Source organism: Dreissena polymorpha, chromosome 10, assembly GCF_020536995.1.
Source record: "Dreissena polymorpha isolate Duluth1 chromosome 10, UMN_Dpol_1.0, whole genome shotgun sequence".
In the NCBI taxonomy this organism is placed as follows: Eukaryota; Metazoa; Mollusca; class Bivalvia; order Myida; family Dreissenidae; genus Dreissena; species Dreissena polymorpha.
The window spans coordinates 63,778,309-63,796,767 of NC_068364.1; the positions used below are offsets into that span (position 1 = coordinate 63,778,309).

The following is an 18,459-nucleotide window of genomic DNA, read 5'->3' on the forward strand; positions in this document are numbered from 1 at the left end:
GCCACATAGGGAATTCCTTATTAAAGAAGCTATTAAGGAGCTGAACACTTCAAAAGATTAATGTGGTTGAAGAACATAAAATAAAGATGTGGATAATTTGAAAAATTGTGGATCGGGAAAGTCTCTCAATTATTTACAAACATTGAAGGTGTTGAAGATCACCAAACGTTACATATAGCGTAATACTTAAAACCTTCCATGTTTACAGAACATTTTCGCTGCTTATTAGTGCGTACACACTGGATATATCGGTAGTTACAAATCACTTCTTGCCCCCTTAATAATAATAATTAAAAAAACACATCAATGGCTTCCTTGGCTTTTACACTAACATAAGCGCAATTTTGAACAATTAACCCATTTTTGCCTAGCGTCTAAAAAAAGGCCTTGGCAAACAGCGTAGACCCAGATGAGACGCCGCATGATGCGGCGTCTCATCTGGGTCTGCGCTGTTTGCTGAAAGGAATTTCTGTAAGAAATACTCTAAATATAGAAATAAATATACTAGACATTCCTAATTTTGGAAATACCTTGATCCAATTTAGAAGGATGGGAGAGTCCTATAGGCATAAATGGGTTAAGACAATAATAATGCATCTTCGATTTCCAAGAGACCCCAAGCCACTGTGCGTATAACGGTACTCAAACAAAAAATATCCAAGCGAGCCTATGCTCATTTTACACTGAATGTGGCCATATGTGTATGTAAATTTTATGTCACTAAATAACGTATTCACTCATAAAAAATAAGTAATAGTAATATCAACAACAGTCCATTAAATACGTACATAGAAGATATTTGTTGGTTTCGGTAGATTATCACACACAAAAAACGAGCGAATAATCAATGAAATTAATGTTTTAACAAGTGGCGCAGCGAAGCAAAGACATGTAAAATTACATATACAAAATAGAAATATTGTTTCAAGATACTAAGTTATCCTTTCGTCGCCATGGAAGACAAACAATGCCCTGATGTTGATGTTATGGACAACTAAGACGCAATACAGTTATTCATTCTAAAATAAAAATCCACGAGTTTGTCAGATTTTCCATTTCGGTGCAGGAAAGGATCCACGGGTCTTTGCCAGTGATTCAATATAAATATATTTGAGACGCGCTCTGTGAAAAGGGAGTTTAATGCATGTGCGTATAGTTTCGCGCCAGATGAGCTTGTACAGTCCGCACAGGCAAATCGGGGACGAGCACTATCCGCCTGAACTGGATTTTTGCTTAGAAGAGACTTTCTTCAAACGAATAGTATCATACAAGCGGAAAGAGTCGTTCCTGATTACCCTGTGCGAACTACACAGGCTTATCTGGGACGCCACTTAACGCACATGCAATAAACCACCTTTTCACAGAGAACGATCCGTTTATTTGTCAAATCATAATTTCATTAATAAGTTTGCTGTTTCTTCGTGAAAGGCCTGTTCGATTTTCGCCCTCCGTCATCGCAGGTACTTCTAACATAAATAAACTTCAGTCCACCCACAGGGAGGCCTGAGCCTTCCAGTGGTGCTGCTTCCTAGAAAACTCGATCATAATGAAATATCCCATTAAACAGAAAGCAATCGCATTACACCCACCATCACATGGGCATAGACACTGATCCTATATCGGACTGAGACAATTTTAATACGTTCAAATATTTTAATCCAATTCACGCGTTTCATCTTACTTCATTTCCCCTTAATGAGAGTGATCCGAAAGGTTCAATGCATTTCTATTGGAAAAAAATAATTGACCTTAACAATTTAAGCGTTCAATAACCCAGTGCCTGGTATGTATTGCTCGAATAAATACTGTTTATCTGACTAAATATACTACTTGTATAAAACTTATTAAAATATTTAAATTCTAATATAGACGCCTTAAAAATATTTATTAAATAGTCTCATTCTAAAGAACTTTATGCGAACCAACTGAAAATGAAATGAAAATGTCTAATGAATTGAATTATACGTAATGCATAACTAGAGTGTTTTTTAAAAATACAGTTCGTTGAGATTTCATCGTTAATTGAATACAATTCATTATATGTGGGATTTGCTTTGTCAATTATTATCATGTGCACGTAATGAAATTATAAATTATGTTTTTTATAATATTCAACGCTAAAGACAACACTTTCGTTCCCATGATATGCGCCACAAGTTATAACTGTCAAACATTAACTTGATTAAACTGTATTTTAAAATATGTTTATGCATATGTTTTGTTCATGTTTCTATGTGAAGAAAGCATAGCCCTTGTGTTAAATTTGACTTTTCACTAATTCCTTTTTAGACACAACTCTCTGTTAGACACGTTAATTTTGAATAATACAATGTTATTTATAAACAACAGAAGAACCAAGCTTTTAGGTGATCGCAAAAGATTGAACTTTTGTTGAGCCAAATTTTGGCACAATTATTGTCCTTTGTCATTTCAACAAATGTTGAATATATGTAATATTTGGTATTAACTCTCGCTACAACTGCTTAATAAACTCGTCCAAACGTTCAAATCTTCATAGTAAATGCAGTAATTTCGGTTACGAATCATTTTAGCACCATGAAAAGTTGTTTAACCAGTGTAGAACATGTCATTCCGCCAAAAACCTAAGATTTCTACACTAGTACAGGCCCTTTTCACATTCCCGATACCGAGTGCTGAAAGGGTTGCTTCCCTTGATATAAAGCATTAACCACGAGGAACACTATGTTGAAGATTGGAGTGTTTATATAAGAACTTTGATGATTAGTGGATAAAATATATTTAAACAAGGAAATACAACATCAGTGTGTTATGTTATTAAATTTTTTATCCATTCATCATAACATTGCCGCTATAAACACTCCCATCTTCCGCATCGTGTTCCTCGTGGTACATGATTCATATGAAGGGAAGCAACTCCCACTGCACTCGATATCGGGAATGTGAAAAGGGCCTGTACTGGAGTATAAATCGTAGGTTCTTCGCAGAATAACATTTTCAACACTGGTTTAAACCACTAGGCCATGATGCCAAAAATAAAATAATATATGAAGGTCAAAGGGTGGTCATTAGATCATTTTAGATTATGGTGTCATAGTTTTGGCGACAATACGACAACGTTCTGCGAGTCTCACTCAAGAAGGGTCGAACACACGTCAATGCCACTCTTGATCAGCAAACAAATTATTGCTTAAATCTGCAATCTCCGGAAGAGTCCGGAGATAGCCGATGAATAACGATTGACTGTAAACGCAAATTAACTCCGTTATTCGGTCTTTTCGTAACTAAAGGAGTTGTCTCCCATTCGGGTAGGTATCACGAGTATCCCGGGTTAAGGTTACAATACACTAAATGATCGCTTCATGTAGGGCTGTACTCTCTAAAAAAATATCATAGTTGACAGGAAGGCATGTTTTACACTTTTTACCATTATTCGTGTGTTATCTTGCGGTGATAATTGGTAGGGCATGAATAGGTGTTCACTACTGAATCCCTGAAATATGATACACGTGAAGACTATAGTAAACCATTGCACTAGAAAAGGTTACATTCCACTAAGAAACGGCCGGAAAAAAAAGTTGCAAAAACAGTTGATTTTGATTTGTGTCAAGTTCTTTCTTGCATTGTACATGACATATCTTTTTTATTGCATAAATCGATTCCGCTTAGAATGGCCTTTAAGAAAAGGTATGGTTATGGGGGTCTCTATGTGCAAAATGTTGCATTTATTTTCGCTCAAAGTTGTCGCATTTACATTGAATTATATAGGGAAATTATTTAGTGTATTATGACCTAAAAAAAGATCCATCTGAAATGCGTATATGACTCATATCCGCGGACATGACCGAAAAGTGCGGTTATGGACAAATATAAGCAATATCGACACTTTTTCTGCAATGTTCCTTTCAATGTTTAATGAAAAATACACAATATGTATTAAATATGAAAGGTAAAAATATCTTATATTTGATTGTTACTATATATTATAGTTAATTGGTACGTACAAATATGCACGTTATTTTATTTATTCAAATGAACACAGGATATCGTAGTGCTACATTTAAAGCCACACACCTTGAAATGAAATGTTATTGTTTAAGAGTTTAACTTAAGATTTTCGCTGGGATAATTACGTCATTTCGTTAAATAAATGACGTCATTTCACAATTAAAAGTGAACATTATCGATAATTTTCACTGTTAATGTTCAATGTTTAAAATAGTTAAATTATCAGTTTTCATTCACTGATTTTGCTCAATAAACCACCGGAAAGCATAAAATAAATAGTAACAATCAAATATAAGATATTGTTACCTTGCATAAAGTAATTATAGCACAACAAATATAGATCCTTTATTGGATATACCACAATCGTCGATTTTATCATATTCGCGCATTTAAAATCATCATTTATTTTCAAATGAAAAATGCCACTTGAAACAGTGACATTTAAGACAATATTTACTGCATTCATAACATTCAGTATATTTAAATAAATTCAACATTATGTATTCAAATAAAATATAACCAGGGAAAAGTAACATCATTAATTACTTGTGGTCTGGCAATAATCGGCCCAAAATTACTTTACTATTTTCTAAATAATATTGTATATCTAAATACTTAAGTTTTGAGACGACATCAAGAATAATATTACATGCAGTATATTATATAAAAATAATGTAAACTTATACAACAAAACATATGTGGTGTCGGCGTGGTTATATTGTTTGTAATGTGTAGCCCTAAAACAATCTTCTGGCACTCCGTCATGTTGGCGGATATGAATTTAGAGTTGGAAAAATAAGAATGTCTATTAAATTGTTATATTTTGAGACAATAATAACATATTTAACACATATTGTGTTATTTTATTATTAAACATTGAAATAAACATTGCAGAAAAAGTGTCGACATTGCCTTTATTCGTCCATATCCGCACTTTTTGGTCATATCCGCATTTTAGACGAACCGCTTTTACCCGGGATACTCGTGATACCTACCCGAATGGGAGACAACTTCTTAGTTACGACATTCCCGAATGTATGGGCTTATTGCCAGGTTAAACACGAAAGATTTACGAAAATGTGTATGCGTTAAAAAGTCGATATTATATTAAACAAATTGACAACGAAATACGTTGCGTTGCGATAAATATTCATGAAGGTATTTATTTTACTAGAAACAGGCTCTACTTTCTCAAAAATAACATTAGTCAGTATGTTTATTGCGAACTTACATCTTGAAGTCGTCAACGTTAAGGTACGTTTAAAAATGCTTTATTGCGAACATATGACGCTTATGTTGCTATTCCGATTTAATGTTGACATATGGTACATAATAAACGCATCGTTGTCATAACGTCTCGTTCCTTGTTGCATCATGATGCGAATTGTACAGATGACATTATCACGGATATATCTCCAATCCGATTCTTTTTGTAGACTCCAACATTGAATAAAATGGCAAAAGTATTAAATATGTCTGACCTTTAAACAAGCCCATTGACTTTAATTACTGAAGATTGCATGAACACCGTTTCGTTTATACGTATCAACTATTATTTAGCATTAGAGTTATTAAGAGTTGGGATCTTAAATGATTGGTAACATGTGATAATGTGACACCTTTCAAGAAAAACATTACATATTATTTCGGATAAAATGCATAATTTGTTCCAACGTGTGATACATCTTGTGACTATTTATATTATTTGAACGATTGAAAAACAAAACAATTAACATTACGTGCGTTCTTCGTTAATAAGAAACCGTTTCTTTAAGTTGCACACATATAATTATGTCGTCTTTGCAACCAGAAAGGCCGGTATAATAGGAATTTGTTTCGGTTAATTGTTTGTGTAAATAACGAACATGTAAACCCGAACGAATGCAATTAATTTATGATACTGGAGCCTCAGAATAATTGTATGAATATATAATTATATACTCTGTACACACTGAAAATTGAATTGCTTGAGATAATTAATCACACAACAGCTAATGTTATTGTCAACATCAAACATCGCAAACAACGTGCGTTTGTAAATCAACGTAGCTGCGGGCTAGATAGTACAAGTGAATGGCATTGCACACCAGATTGGCGAGGTTTCCAAGACCTGCAACGCTGTGGCTTATACGGAACGTCTTGTAGTGGCGGCTGTAGACCAGATCCTTCTTCAGCTCCTTCCTGTCACAGTAGCCGACAACGGACGCCACGCCGGAAGCCTTCTCGAGCTCAAACAAATGTATCATCAAGGAGACGATCTGGGGCACCAGGAAGAAACTGTTCACGAACGAACTTCCGACGCAGACGCACAGCAAGACGAACTGAAAATGTAAAATTTTGCATGTGATACTGAAAATCGTTTGATGGCTACACTGCAGTTGACACTTTCTTGACAAGTACTGTTTTCGTTCACATTAAGTTACAGATTTTAATATTTTAAGTAAACTGTTGATTGCATATTAATTGTAATCTTGCTTAAATTAATTTTATCCGAAAGTCCATGTGTTTGGGAAAATAAACAAAAAGAATAACAACCCGTACTGATTTTAGAAGCAATTCACCCATACTTATTTGTGAATATTGATTCTCGATCTTGGATGAATGCTGTAAACTAAGGCGTTGTAATACGAAAACATGACCCACCTGAGTTGACTCTGCTGACGTCATAGTCTCGTACGGGTGACGCAACCAGAACGTTACAAACGTGAGAATGGACAGGAATAGCGACGTCGCAAAGTACAGCGGAGACAGCCGACTCTGTAATCTGCCGAACATGTCTCTCGGGAGAGTAACGAACATGGTGATTCCTGAAATGCATTAACGACAATACGAATATCCCATAATTAACTAAAATTACAACCATATAGTCTATACCAACATCAGTATTTATATTTGTAAAATAATATTTGAAAAGACATCAAGCAGTTATTTATGTTATCAAATGACCTTATTGTCCTTTCCTTTATATTTTCTGAACATAAATTTATCTTTTTTCGATATAAGGCCCAAAGCGTATCTACGATGTCTCTTTTGTACGTTATCGTGACTGCTTCTGTATGTGGACGCAATCTTTTTCCACGGTCTTTGTGGATAAATGACTTTTCATTATTATCCCCAATTAGCAGAATGATGAATGATGAATGGTTTTTAACGAGGGCAACGTCCTAATTAAAGCACATGTGGTTACAGATACGTGCTAAAATGCATGAGTACTGAATTTAAAGGTCAATTTGCGAATCTTTATAGTAACTACTTTCTGAGCTTTACCGCGCACATAGTTTAGGCCTAAAAACGTTGTTACTAACCTTTAATTTTTACACTCACCCTTTTTGGTGTACCAGGTTTAGTTTTCGATCATTTTCGCTTGATTAACTGACTAAATATATACATTTATTAAATTCACTAAATTAACTGTAGAATCTATAAATTGACTTTAATACACTGAATTGTATTGAAGAGCGGATATTAAACTGAGATTCGGAAGATTTTCGCATATTCTTATTAAATTGGGAATCGTAAAAAAAGTTCACGAACATAAGAAAACATACATCCTACATGCCTATACTAATTTAGCGATTTCGTGAAAAAAAATGTATTTTTCATGTCTGAGCAAAGTTTTCATTCTCATATGTTTCCAGTTTTATTTAGAAAACAAAGACACAAAAAGAGGTACAATGAATATCAACTAACAAAACGTTGTTTAAACCGATTTTAAATTATTTGTTACCTTAATATAGCCAACGGCTGAATATTATTTTGTACAATAAGCCTTCTCTTAATAATGAAAACAACACCATCATTTTTAACGAAGTTCAAAAAATATATTACTACGACAAAGTGATCCATCACCTAGCTAACTCTTTTTTACATTTGGCTGGACAGGACTTATTACTTATTACAATATTACTATCTTTAGTACTATCATTATTAATATCCTTCATTGTATGAGATATCTGTATATTTATCCCCTTATCTCGTAAGGGTCATTTAAAACGAACTAATCCTAATTTATGACCAAATATCGACTTCAATGAATAAAAGGTTTGCATGTTTTCTTACACAAAGTCCAAGTGCTTAAAAATATGTACAATATATTGCTAAGTACTTTATCAACAAGTATAGAGGGTTTAATTCCGCAATAAGTGTTTCAAAATTTTAGTTTACCGACCTGCTACGAATGTGACCCAGCACTGAGTTCCGAAATGCGCTGCTATGCTGAGAAGGTGAACCAACACCACGGACACGTTGTCACTGTCCTTGACCTCGGCTGCCATCATGTAGGTAGCCATGGCAGCCACGGATAGCACTGAGAAGTAGCGAACCAGACGTGAACTGAAATCGCATGACAATAAATTTATTTTTATAAGCTTTGAATAGTACGAATACACGCGCACTTTTATAGATTAAAATAATGCAACTGTGAAAACACTGACAACCTATTTATATAACATTTACATTAAAGACTTACCATGTCTCTGTACACACAGTTAGTCCATGTCTGTCTTTTTTTGCATTATTGTTTTGTTCGTTTACAAAATATGTCTCACTTAAAAACTCCGACTTTATCAATTTACTTTCTAACACGTCAGGGTTTTTAGTCCGTTCACCGTTCGTCCGGAGGTTAGCGCATGTAATACACATGTTTCTAACAGAGTTAATATTTCAACCTAGATACACGCACGTATTTATACCTTTAACCTTCACAACTCTTTATTTTAATTGCGAGACAACGAGTTATATTTATGCCTACGAGTTTAATTATATTTCCGTTGCGTGAGTTTTCTTGAATTGAAATCCAGTTTTGAACTGCGCTTTAAGACGTGTACGTTTTCTCAACAGCTCAACATGAAATGATTACATTCATATTTGCTCCGCTTTAAATACACGGCGAGGTAATCAATTCATAGGTCACAGGTGTGCATGTATCATGCCAGTTATTTCGTCACTGCGTTCTTCGTTTATAATATTCTCTTGTTGTTGATATCGACAGCTCAACCTGAAATGATTGCATTCATATTTGCTCCGCTTTAAATACACGGCGACGTAATCAATTCATATGTCACAGGTGTGCATTTATCATGCCAGCTATTTCGTCACTGCGTTTTTTGTTTATAATATTCTCTTGTTTTTGATTATTGGTTAATACCATGCGTTGTATATGTTGATTTCTTAAGATTATTGAAACTTTACATAACACCGATAGTGCGCTTGTCCTAAAACTGTCACTGACTCGACCATTATTTAAGCAGTCATATCTTAGCAGACGACATTGTTATTGGCAGACGATAGTATTAATAGGAGAGAGCATTATTGTCCCTTTTCTGGAAAAAAAACCCCTTAAAAAACATCGCTAAACAAAAAGTAAATAACCTTGCTTTGACCGATTTTTTTAAAACTGTTGTCATCGAACTGGGTTACTGACTGACTGCTGCTATCGCGTCATTAAATCGATTCATAGACTTTAAACTTCATATCGCTCTTATTTACTGGCCGAAAGTATTCTGAAGTTGACCACGTATAGTATGTCGTTTAAGCGTGCAAGGTAGCATAGATATTTACAAAATAGAAATAACAGTCCTTCACCATATGGAATTGGTACAGTTTGTACTTGATCTCATTGAAATCGAGCGAAAACGTCAATCGACTTCGTTTCAAAGTCTCAATGTCTTACTAGAATTGATACCGAAGTGCCCAGACTTTATTCTGTGTCATTTGTTTTAATGGTTAATTTGTTTATTCTCTGTATTTTGTGTGTGTTTGGTGGTAATACCGTAAAGATATCATAACGCAACACACACTAAGTATTTTAAATAACATTGGATCCTTTACATGAGACAAATTCATGTCACTGTTAACAGTTTATAATCAGCGCACGCTTTGTCTACACTGTCACCACTTCCGGTGTCGTAAAAAACGTTAAATGTATAATGACGGCACAAAACGTTAACAGTTATTTCCGACTGTCTATGCAAATTATGAATTGTGGTCTACAAAGAAACAAATGTGCATCAGTTGTAATTTTGCAAATTGTGACAACGTATGCGTTTTTTTTTCACTCGGGTCAACATTTCATTGTGTTGAATATTAATATGTTTTAATGTTCTAATCATGCAATCATTTTCATACGATTAACATTGTCTTGTAAATTCGATACAATAGTTCACTTGATGAAATCAAAATGAACTTTACAACAGCGTCTTTAGCGCTACACAAACGACCTTAAAGTAGTGAAATTTACATTAGCCATGTTTTTTTGATCCAAATATTTGAAAACACATGTAAATCGAGTTAATTTCTAGACGCGTCCTCTCTTAATCCGTGACAGACTGATATTAAACGAAACACAATTACATCAATCACATGTTTACATTGATTTAATTATCTTGACACTTCTCTAGTTCTAGATTACATTTTAAACTTTGTTTTGATATTCGTATGTTATTATTTAACATTGATAAAAACCTATTCGATATTTATTTTTTTTAATTTATACATTCATCCGGATGACATTTGTCTGAAGGTGACAACCCTTAATTTATCTAAGAGTTGAAATATAAATTGTGGCTTTGAAACCATTTTAGGAAATAATTTGTGTTATAAGTTAGATACGTGCAATATATCATCATTATTTAATACAAACGAGCGAACGTGCATACCATTTTAAAAAGACATCTGTTACATCAAGCACGACAAGAAAGGCAGTCACCTCGCATTCGGTGACAGCATTTTATGACCGCGCAGGATATGTTTTGTTTCGTATTCCGCATAGTGGTGAGATTGTATTATGTTATTTACTTATATTTTATTTTGATTTTATTTCTTTTACGTGCACATTGTTTATAATTATATTATGTCTTATATTGATTGTGGCGCCATATTGTTCACCTGACGCCGTATATTTATCAGCTGCACCAAAAGACCTTAATGTTCTGTCATTATTTGTGAAATGAAGAGTCAAATGGAATGTGTATAGTAAGATCGATTGTTTTGTCTCTGTATTTCCACACAGTTCAACTGGTTTCTCGGACACACATTCTTTATGTAACATGTTTTCTGATTAACGGAATGAAGACTGCTCTTTATCTTACTCTTTATCTTTATCTTACAAAAGCGCTTTTTTATCTTTTAATTATGCCTTTGAAATTTACTTATTATTTTTTACATCGAACGCACCAAACACTATATCGTAACATGCGAAGTTATATATAATAAAATACTGTAGGCACATGCACATTATTCATTAAAATGTTTTGGTCATAATTCAACTTTATACCATTTTGTTAAAGGGCATACAAATAATGATGCCTATATATCTCGAGTGAATAAATGCACAATTGCGTTACCATTGTTTGCAATATATTTTAAAGCAGTTTTCATCATATTGTTATACAGTATACAATAGAGGGCAAACCGTGAAAACAACGAACCGTTAACAATTTGCTTTCAAGCACTGGCTAGCACTTGTTTTTGTTGTATATTTTTTAATTTGCATTAATTTATTATATGTTGCAGCGACATTGAAAAAAATTCATACTCCTATCGCGCATATACATCGACTATATATTGAGCAAATGTCGAAATAAAAACACACATTTTCACTTCGTCACAAAACTTCACTCTTCAATGTTTATGTGGTGATTGTTGACGCAATACAAACAAATGGTCATTTCCACCAATCCTGTACTTACGTGATCACGTCTGCAACAACCTTCGTGCCGTCGTCATTTAATTATACATATATATGTAGTCCTTTATATCAACATGTCAAAATATAATTCAGTTTAAACGGTTGCAATGTGAATGTAATGACAAGTGCGCTGTCATGAAATAGGATATGATATCGTATGAAGGTAATGACTAGGATATCACGAGATTTGATGAAATGAGACAGCTGGTTGGCCTATTATTGGACAGGTGCGTTCTCTCTTGTAATTTTAACCTTCTAAAATTCATTTAATATCTGCCAATTTGACATAAAACGCATTCCCATCAATAGGTTGTTATTAAATGTATTTATACAATACATCATAAGTAAATATTTAACATATAGTATCTGAACATCAAAATAAGGTGATCATTGCAAATGCAACAGTTGTCAACGCTACAAATATACTTGGAATAATCGTACCATCTTAATTTCTAACAAAATTAAGGATTTGGTATATGAGAGATGTTTTATACAGTATTTCTCATATACCAAATCCTTTGTTCGTGAATGTCATGTCACATTATAACAGTCTTTATTCCATATAGCAGCATGCAGATACATTCTGCATTTCATACAAATATACTTTAGCTGCTACCTAGTTTTTATAATGACGTATCGTACACGTAAACATGATCCAAAAAAGCCCCTTTTTATAATTCATAACGGAAACTTCAGACAACTATTTATATAATCTAATACAAATGACCTCTGCTAAAGCGATATCTTATAGCAAACGAATTTATAATGTACGACTGTGGCATTTGTAACTGTTATCGTACTGATGTAGACATTACCATCTTTGGTATATTATCGTTGATGATCATTATTTGTGAGAATTGTCTCGTATCAAAACAAATGCGTCATATTTTGCTTTATTATTCTGATTACAAAACATAAATCTCATCATGTCATATATCTCGTTTTTAACGTTTATAAATAGGTCAACTACAAGGTAAATCACCGACTAGATTACAGTCATAGCTATCGAAGAATAAAACTTCTGTACATTATGCCGAGTTCACCCATAGCTTGTTTCGATTTAAACCTATTAAATGATTTATCACTACATATCAATCTCAACGGGCAGCGTTCTTCAAATGCCGTCGCTAAACGAAAGTATTCAGGCTTCGTGTTTTCCGTAGATCCGTTCTCTTGCATGCTAGAGTGATGAAATTTATTGTTTACGTGATTGTTTAAAGACAGTTGAAACAAGCATTGGCCGCAAGCATAAGGTAAATCGTTTACGGTATCATGGGGTAACATCACGGGCAAACGTTATCATGCGCTTATATAAGAACGACATAGTTCATGTACTGAACATGTGTTTTTGTTTATTAAAAAATACCATAACATTGCTTTACAGGAAATTAACTGGTGGTAATATTATGTTTATCAATGAAACAAACATTGTTTATATCTAAGGAGTTCAAAAGCTGATACATGTTATAATTAAAGTTTTATTTCACATATGGCGATTTGCCATTTTATTAAGATACATAAGCGGAGCTCGACAGATAAACGTGACCAGCGTACACAACGCAAGGTCGTATAAAGGCGACACAATGTTATACATACAACAGCTGTCTGCAAAACAAGTCGGTTCATTATAGTACGAACATTTCGATTAGATGGTTGCATTTGAATTTCGTTTTACGATGTTGAAAAAAATGTCTTGATTAAAGCAATTGATTAAAATATATTTATTTATTTTGTGGAATAACAGGCGATATGTTAAGAATTTAGTTGTTTTGAAAGCATAGTGTGAACATTTTGGAATATACTATACCAGTCATTGAAATATATGTTACAGATATATGTGATTCATTAAAAGAAAAAAAAAGAAGCAAGATAAGAATAAATATTGAATGTATGTGTTATAGTTTACGGATTTCAACACGACATGTTTACAATGAATTGCAACCAACAGCTGAATTGTATAAGTCATTATGTTACCAAATTTAATTGCGTGTCTCTGTAACAAAGATTGTTATTATTAGAATTTTGTTAATGCAACACCGTCAATCATTTGATGGATAACACCCACTCGTCGATAACTTTACGTTTAAAGAGACTTATTTACAGATTGACACAATTTAAACATATTATTAAATACATTAAAGAACTTAACTGTAATACGTGGGATATTAAGCGTCATGAGAATTCCACGGAACATAATACAATAAAAGAAAAATGTGCTTGCCCCGATGATTGAACTCGGTGCATTAGAATCGAAAGTAAACGCGCAACAACTTTACCATGCAGGTTTCGTATTAAGGTAATAAGTTGAACAAAATGTCGGTGATACATGTATTCGTGACTGCTACATTTTCGAATATTTTCACAATTGTTTAAACGCGTGATTATTTTCCCAAATTTGATTGATAATAAATAATCTACCAACATATATTTCGACAAGTGATTTTAGTCAAGGGTATTATTTAGCCTTTTTCATAAATATAATGCATTCATTTTTTTTCTGAAACTGTGACCACTAGGTTGGAAATTGTCATTTTGCCAAACTGTTTAAGCTTTAGTGATATAATATAAAGTGTATGTCTTTAATATTTTAAAGAAAATTAATGCGCATTAAATACAACAATCATTGATAAGAACCGTAAGTTTGGTTTAGTTTAACTTTCGCCGGATATGACGTGTGTGACGTTAAGGGAACGCTTAGAGGGATCAACCAGTTATCCACTGGTAACGAAAGTTGAATCCAAAAAAGCCTCGAGGAACAGGAGTGTATCAGATGGCGAAACAAACACGAGCAATGGCGGGCAACAGTTGCTGTCCGAGTCCTGGTAGGTGGAGATTTGAAAAATAATCAAGTTTTAAGAGGCTTATAGACAATTTTAGCCTCGTTCATGAAAAACTGTGCTGAAAACATGTGCATAAAGTGTCGTCCCAGGTTACACTTCGCTTTTATGGATTTTTTCCGTCAAAGGAAAGTCTCTTTTTAAAATTCAGTTAAGGCGGAAAGTGTTTTCCATGATAAGCCTGTGCGAAATACACATGCTAATATTGGATGGCACTTGACGCACATTTAAGCCGATTTATTCCGATTTATTCCCATTTATTCCCATTTTTCCAAAACATTGCTCATATTCTGATACAGAAAAGTCTGAAACTCGATAAAAAAAATTGATATGGCTTAACTCATTCAATTTGCCTTACGCACAGAAAAAGATATTCCAAAGCATCGGTCAATATATCGACTTCTGAAAAGGATAAGTTCTGGTGTATTTATGTCGCATACTGTTACAAAAAAAATGATTTAATAAAAATTGTCGTTCCATGTATATACAAAAATGACTTAAATATAAGTAACGTTGCTTCGTTGCAGCGCGCGTTCTGTTCAATATTTTGCGGCATCTGCGCTCGTTGCTATGGTAGCGTTCCTCTGGGTCGCGGACGGAATGGAGGTTAACATGACTGCGGTCACATACGTGCATCTGCTCAGCTTTGCCGCTCACTTCGGTGCCCAGTGTTGGGTCACATTCGTGGCAGGTAAGACTTAATAAACCTCTCTTTGAATGTGTGAGTGTTAGTGTTTGAAAGTTTAAAGTCCATCCGCGTCTTCACGATGTCATTATGAAGGGGAATTTGGCATACTCCAAATTCGTTTTACTGTCTACATAGTTTTATCAATTAAACTTATTCGTGAAACAATTGTCACGGGTGACACATTGCACGAGAAAGTATTGAATAATAAGTAATTCATATTCACTCATTTAATATAAGCAAGCGTATTGTAAAGAGTTATTGACTATCTGGTTGTATAGCGTCTGATAAAAAGAAGTTTTGGTGATACAAATACTAGACTGAACTTGGCCTGATATGGTTAAACTAAATATCTACATCACTATCTAAACTGATTGAAAGGTTATTAATGTGTCTTAGGAGAGTACATACGTTTATAATCTCAGTATTTTATGTCATTTTTCAAATTAAAAAGGTACAATGCTTTGCAATAGATCTGTTAAAATAAATAAATACCATACATTTTTATTTATTTTTTAGTGTTTCGTAAAGTGAGTATAAATAATCTAATTTAATAATGCTAACACTGATAAAGAGTTGATTAGTGGGAAAATCGAGTATACAGGTAAAGTAGAAGTGGTACCAGATATTCAACGAAATTAAGAGTTTCAAATGACGAAAGTAATGTTTGCTGTTAAAGAAGAAAAAGAATAATAAAAGCAAGAATAAAACAGAATAATAAGGCAAAGGAAACATATAAATTAAATTCAGATAGTCTATTTTCAAATATCATATCGAATAGATTTAATTAGCCTAAAAAACGATATTCCACTAACAAATAAACGTACACGCTTCTGACATGCTACTTTTTAGGGGTTCATTAGCTTATAAGATGTTAACTACAAATACGAGCGTCTGTTATCTTTAATGCAATATTGTATTTCATCTTTGTTTTATATATTTAGTATCATAATATTGTGTCTTTTTCATTTTCGCGCCGATTAAATTTAACAAACACAATCCACCGCCAAATATCCTTGTATGGCAGGACATGTATCAAATATAACATATAAAATGTTATATATATTTATATACTGTCAAGACAAATATTTTGGCGTACACGTTTCCCAAATGGCTCAAGTAATTATATTAAATATAAACGTGATTCGGTCAACATAAAACCCTAATATACATGGTGTAACCCTTAACTAGTTCAATCTTTCATTTAATGTTCATATTTTACACCGCATCTTTTTTATTTTGTGAATCACACCATAATGTTCATACTTACGTATGTTCACCACAAAACGTGACGACAACATAACGCCGATCTAACATTTACATAGGTGAATCTTGGACATTTATTATTTAATCATGTTTTCATTAAGTAATGCAGCCATTACATTTTGTTCCAGGAATTACAATGTTCTTCACGCTACCGCGTAACATGTTTGGTTGTCTGCAATCTCGTCTGTTCCCGTTGTACTTTGCAACGTCTTTGGCGCTATCAATTGTTGCCATGGTGACGTTTCTGTTGCGTCATCCGTACATCTTGTTGACATCAGTAGATCATAGACAGGTAATACGAAAAGAGACTTTGGTGTTTAACACATACTGGGCTATGGTTTGGTTGACACATATGCGCGTTTAAAAAAGTGTTTAAATTGTCATCGGTATGATGTTTAATTGCTGTTAAACACTTAATCACTTCTGACGTTGTAAATGCATATATTGGGTATTTCATATAACCGTCGACATTAAAACATGGCATATATTCTGGAACTCTTTTCCATTTCCTCTCCAAGTGCCTATTCCAATCTAATTAATGTATTCTTGTAGCTTATTCTACTCGGCGTTTGTGTGGGGTGTTCGTTCGTGAACAGCTTCTTTCTGGCGCCCAAGCTCGTCGCCTCGATGATCCACATGTTCGAGCTTGAGAAGGCTCTCGGTGTGGCGTCCGTGGTCGGCTATTGTGACCGGAAGGAGTTAAAGAAAGATCCGGTCTACAGCCGCCACTACAAGACATTCCGTATAAGCCACAGCGTTTCAGGTCTTGGAAACCTCGCCACTCTGTCGTGCAATCTTCTATACATGTACCAGATAGCCTGCAACTATTTAGAATTGCAGAGAAGACCTTTATGTGATATATGACATCGATGCTTAAAAACCGTTTAAAAAACATATAAAGTACGATTTATTTTTTTAACAAGATTGTGATCATGTTCTTCAGGACGTGAAACTATCAAACAGGGTGACACATGTTTTATCACATTTTCAACGCGACATTGACGGTATAACACCTTATGGAATAAACTAGCCTGTATTCAACACTCTGGGATATACCTGTCACGTGCACGGACTACTTTTTACTTTATAACTGAATAATTTTTTTATAATTAAAAAAGTCGAGAAAACTTTAGCTTCAAAATTATACGACGTTCAACCTTTAAATCTAGTCATATGACATAATTTTTCGCCATCCGTATAATGAATCAGCTGATTGATGGCGTCATAAAATGACACTTTTTGCGTCATTTTCAAAAAAAAATGACGATTTATTATAAACGCGACTTATTTCACATGTACATGTACTGTATATCGACATACGGTATTTGAATTGTCAATTAATCACATTTTCCTTATTTTGTGTAATGTGCATTGTTTATAATCCATGCATATACTTTTGACATTTAAGAATGTACAACAAGCCGTACAAATATCGCGCAATTCATAAACAAGATGTGTTTCTGAAACACAATGTCCCCCTATATGATATTTGACCTTGTAGGATGACCTTGACATTGTGAAGGATGACCTTGACCTTGACCTTTCACCACTCAAAATGTGCAGCTCCATGAGATACACATGCATGCCAAATATCAAGTTGCTATCTTTAATATTGCAAAATTATTCATAAAATAAGCGATTTGGGCCACATATATTTGACCTCTGACCTTGAAGGATGACCTTGACCTTTACCTTTAACCACTCAAAATGTGCAGCTCCATGAGATGCACATGCATGCCAAATATCAAGTTGCTATCTTTAATATTGCAAAAGTATTCATAAAATGAGCGATTTTGGCCACATATATTTGACCTCTGACCTTGAAGGATGGCCTTGACCTTGACCTTTCACCACTCAAAATGTGCAGCTTCATGAGATACACATGCATGCCAAATATGAAGATGCTATCTTCAATATAGCAAAAGTTATTGCAAAATGTTAAAGTTGGCGCAAACAGACAGACCAACAGACAGACCAACAGACAGACCAACAGACAG

General features: G+C 34.0%; 2 protein-coding genes across 6 annotated transcripts in view; one reads left to right on the top strand and one right to left on the bottom strand.

Annotated features, from left to right (window-relative positions):
- Window positions 1-5,716: 5,716 nt before the first annotated feature.
- LOC127848436 (transmembrane protein 205-like) overlaps window positions 5,717-18,459 on the bottom strand; it is a 34,981-nt gene continuing 22,238 nt past the window's right edge. For 2 of the 4 annotated variants that reach the window (XM_052380901.1, XM_052380902.1), the window contains exons 3-4: window positions 6,631-6,794; window positions 5,717-6,308 (exon numbers count right to left, since the gene is read on the bottom strand). In XM_052380901.1, the coding sequence (XP_052236861.1) occupies window positions 5,997-6,308; window positions 6,631-6,794 (476 nt within the window). In that variant the 3' untranslated portion in view covers window positions 5,717-5,996. Of the gene's footprint in view, window positions 6,309-6,630; window positions 6,795-8,155; window positions 8,320-8,455; window positions 9,005-18,459 lie in introns of those variants that run through there. The other 2 variants (XM_052380899.1, XM_052380900.1) reach the window with 2 other exon arrangements.
- On the top strand, window positions 12,827-18,440 carry LOC127848437 (transmembrane protein 205-like). Of its 2 annotated transcripts, none has more exons than XM_052380905.1 (5): window positions 12,827-12,927; window positions 14,325-14,496; window positions 15,039-15,202; window positions 16,591-16,754; window positions 17,015-18,440. In XM_052380905.1, the coding sequence occupies exons 2-5, from the start codon at window positions 14,342-14,344 to the stop codon at window positions 17,324-17,326; spliced, it is 795 nt and encodes a 264-aa protein (XP_052236865.1). In that variant the 5' UTR covers window positions 12,827-12,927; window positions 14,325-14,341; the 3' UTR covers window positions 17,327-18,440. The 2 variants fall into 2 exon arrangements, with proteins under 2 accessions (XP_052236865.1, XP_052236864.1); XM_052380904.1 differs by lacking the exon at window positions 12,827-12,927 and adding an exon at window positions 13,329-13,970.

What these genes read in the sequence shown, in the direction of transcription:
- LOC127848437 (XM_052380905.1), top strand. Translation starts at nt 14,342, where the DNA reads ATGACGTGTGTGACGTTAAGGGAACGCTTAGAGGGATCAACCAGTTAT. An exon ending in CAGTTGCTGTCCGAGTCCTG is followed by an intron (nt 14,497 to 15,038) that starts GTAGGTGGAGAT and finishes GCTTCGTTGCAG; the next exon opens with CGCGCGTTCTGTTCAATATT. An exon ending in TTGGGTCACATTCGTGGCAG is followed by an intron (nt 15,203 to 16,590) that starts GTAAGACTTAAT and finishes ATTTTGTTCCAG; the next exon opens with GAATTACAATGTTCTTCACG.